This window comes from Sprattus sprattus (genome assembly GCF_963457725.1).
Source record: "Sprattus sprattus genome assembly, chromosome: 6".
In the NCBI taxonomy this organism is placed as follows: domain Eukaryota; kingdom Metazoa; phylum Chordata; class Actinopteri; order Clupeiformes; family Clupeidae; genus Sprattus; species Sprattus sprattus.
The window spans coordinates 13429612-13430526 of record NC_137925.1 but is presented as its reverse complement, the minus strand read 5'-3'; the positions used below and the strand labels follow the sequence as shown (position 1 = coordinate 13430526).

At 46.4% G+C, this 915-nt stretch overlaps 1 protein-coding gene across 1 annotated transcript in view; it reads left to right on the top strand.

The window, feature by feature from the left end:
• Positions 1 to 285, top strand: part of igdcc3 (immunoglobulin superfamily, DCC subclass, member 3) — a gene marked incomplete at both ends in the record, with an annotated part of 82852 nt that extends 82567 nt beyond the window's left edge. Inside the window, one exon of the mRNA XM_080841366.1 lies at positions 133 to 285. Within this exon, the coding sequence (XP_080697492.1) occupies positions 133 to 285 (153 nt within the window). The remainder of the gene's footprint in view (positions 1 to 132) is intronic.
• Between the last annotated feature and the right edge of the window lie 630 nt (positions 286 to 915).

The window sequence follows — 915 nt, the reverse complement described above, 5'->3', positions numbered from 1 at the left end:
TGTACTTCAGTATGACCCTTTAGTTTAAACATGTGCGTATGTGTGTCCGTGTGTCCGTGTGTCCGTGTGTGTGTGTGTGTGTGTGTGTGTGTGTGTGTGTGTGTGTGTGTGTGTGTGTGTTGGTGTGTCCAGATGGAGAGCTCCCTGGTCTCCTGTCCATTCAACGAGACGCAGATTTCCCCTCTGCCACTGGGCGACCTGAGCCTGGTGGTGGAACGAGAGATGCAGTTCCACCAGCTGCCTGCAGAGGGCCAGGAGGGCACCAGCGAGCAGGACCGGGGGTGATAAAAACAAACAAAACATGAAGGCCAAGACTGGAACGTTTCCATGACGACCAGTTCACAGACTCCTTACCAGCTCAGGTCAACCCCAATATTTCCCCCCTCCTCTGTTAGATTTATTCACCTCTATTTTATCTTATTTTATTTTTAAAGATTTTTTTAATTTTTTTTTATTGTTGCTAACTTAAGTTTCCTTGTGGGGAAAAGACAGGCTTGCCCTTGGAGGCGTGGCCATTGTCTATATTGTGGGCGTGGCTCTGCTATAGACAGACAGGCTGAGTCGTAGTGGCAGGTGGAGCAAAGAGTTTCTTTTATTTTTTTGTCAAATGCCAACAGCACACAGAATAACAACCCTCCTCCAGCATTTGTTTTATTTGCTCAAAAGAACTACAGAAGCTTCTCTATGGTGCCATTGATATCTGTCCATCTTCCAGATGTTCTGTGGTTTGAATATGATTGTTTTTTTTGTATGCTGTATTAAGTGAACTCCAGCTGCCAACTCTTAGCCTACCAATGATTCCACAACCCCTCAGCTGGAGATGAAGGCCTTCTCCCGGGGACATGTCCCACCCCCTCTCTCTCAGGACGCTCACTGAAGATGATATCAAAAAATGGGTTTTCTGGAAGTTTCCCT